The 2447-nt window shown below is 40.7% G+C and overlaps 1 protein-coding gene across 1 annotated transcript; it reads left to right on the forward strand.

Moving 5' to 3' along the window:
* Positions 1-1153: 1153 nt before the first annotated feature.
* Positions 1154-1609, forward strand: LOC107761844 (uncharacterized). Its single transcript, XM_016580133.1, has one exon. The coding sequence runs from the start codon at positions 1154-1156 to the stop codon at positions 1607-1609; it is 456 nt and encodes a 151-aa protein (XP_016435619.1).
* The last annotated feature ends 838 nt before the right edge of the window (positions 1610-2447 follow it).

The following is a 2447-nucleotide window of genomic DNA, read 5'->3' on the forward strand; positions in this document are numbered from 1 at the left end:
ATGATAGAATTTGAGATGAAATTATTGAGAAATATTATCATGTGTGAGTGACTTTACTTATTATTTTATGGTAGATTATTAATATATAGTAATTTGTTGAATAGACTTCTAATTCATACTGAATGATGTATTTTGATTATTCAAATCATCATGTAAATAACAAGTTATTATACTAGATAATATTATATGCTTTGGTATAACTATATATATTATATTGATTTAAATCTTTAATATGTATGTTTACTTTATTTTTTGTATTTTAATTAAATAAAATAAAAAATAAAAGTCTCTTACGATTAAATATTTAAGTTCATTTTTCTCTTAAAAATAATTATAAGACCTTGGAACTATCCTTTTTGGTAATTTGACATTCAAAAGTACTTTTTAGAAAGATCGGCCAAACACAATTTATTTACCGAATATTGCAAAAAATACTTCTTAAATGAATTGGCCAAACACAAATTATTTTTTTCCAAAAATACTTTTGGGTAAAGCACTTTTCAAAATAGGTAGTTTTTGGCAGCTTGGCCAAAGAGGCTATGTGTTGTGCCGCTCGGGTCAAAATAAAATGATTATTATCGAGGGATTAGTTATATATGTAATAACACATGCACGCTTGACATACATTAGTGTGCTATTCAGTATAATGGATAAGTAATTATCTTCATTAGCAAATATTGTGATGTGGTAAGAAATGGTAATTAATCTCAAAGTAGTGCGAGTGCGTAATTTATAATCATCAATATACATATTTGAATGAATTATTACATTGGAGGCGGTTAAAAGGCGCTTTTGGGAGGCGTTGGATGAGGTTGTGCATGGTACTCCACCTACGGAGAAGTTATTTATAGGAGGGGATTTCAATGGGCATATTGGGTCGTCTGCTAGTGGCTTTGGTGAGGTGCACGGCGGCTTCGACTTTGGGGTTAGGAACGGAGGAGGCACTTCACTGCTGGATTTCGCTAGAGCTTTTGAGTTGGTGATCGTGAACTCTATTTTTCCGAAGAAGGAGGAGCATTTGATTACTTTTCGGAGTATGGTGGCTAAGACTCAGATTGATTATCTTCTCCTCAGAAGGTGTGATAAGGGGTTGTGCGAGGATTGTAAGATGATCCCGAGTGAGAACCTCGGGACACAATATTGACTCTTGGTAATGGACATCGGTATCTTGATAAAGAGTAAGAAAAGGTTTGTACGGGGTCAACCGAGGATCGGGTGGGGAGCCTTGACTAAGTATACTGCGCTGGAGTTGGAGGGGAAGTTGGCGACGATAGGATCCTGGAAGAGTGATGGAGATGCTAACGGTATGTGGACGACGACGGCGGATTGTATAAGGGAGGCGGCGAGAGAGGTGTTAGGGGTCTCGAAGGGATACTTAGGTGGGCACCGAGGTAATTGGTGGTGGAATGACGTGGTCCAGAGTAAAGTGGAAGCGAAGAAAGCGGCTTTCCTTAAGTTAGTGAAGAGCACCGGCGAGGAGCAGAGGAGAGCGAACAAAGAAAGATATAAGGAAGCTAGGAGGGAGGCGAAAGTAGCGGTCATGAAGGCTAAGACGGCTGCGTTTGGGCGACAGAAAGATATAAGGAAGCTAGGAGGGAGGCGAAAGTAGCGGTCACGAAGGCTAAGACGGCTGCGTTTGGGCGACTGTATGTGGAATTGGGGGGTAAAGGTGGGGACAAGAAGTTATTTTGGCTGGCCAAAGCGAGAGAAAGGAAGGCTCGTGATCTGGAGTAAGTGAAGTGCATCAAAGACGAGGAAGGTCGTGTATTTATGAAAGATGCCCAAATTAAGCAGAGATGACCGTCGTACTTTCATAGACTTCTGAATGAAGAGGGAGACAGAAATATCATGTTAGGGGAATTGGGGCACTCCGAGAGTCACCAAGACTTTAGGAACTGTGGGAGTATTGAGGTGGAGGAGGTCGTAGGAGCAATACGTAAGATGACCCAGGGCAAAGCGACTGGACCAGACGAGATTCCAGTAGAATTTTGGAGGTATGTGGGTAGAGCAGGTTTGGAGTGGCTGACTGAACTGTTTAATATTATTTTCAGGACGAAAAGGATGTCAGATGAGTGGAGGTGGAGTACGATGATCCCGTTGTACAAGAACAAAAGGGATATCCAGAATTGTAACAACTATAAGGGTATTAAGTTACTAAGTCATACCATGAAAGTTTGGGAGAGAGTGGTGGAAGGGAGGGTAAGGAGGGCGGTGTCAATATCATAAAACCAGTTCAGGTTCCTGCTGGGTCGTTCTACTACCTAAGCTATGCACCTTATCAGGAGGTTGGTGGAACAGTACAGAGATAAGATGAGGGATTTGCACATGGTATTTATTGATCTAGAGAAGGCGTATGACAAAGTCCCTAGGGACGTTCTTTGGAGATGCCTGGAGGTGAAAGGTTTGTCGGTAGCTTATATTAGGGTGATAAATGATTTGTATGATGG

This window comes from Nicotiana tabacum, chromosome 13, assembly GCF_000715075.1.
Source record: "Nicotiana tabacum cultivar K326 chromosome 13, ASM71507v2, whole genome shotgun sequence".
Lineage (NCBI taxonomy): Eukaryota > Viridiplantae > Streptophyta > Magnoliopsida > Solanales > Solanaceae > Nicotiana > Nicotiana tabacum.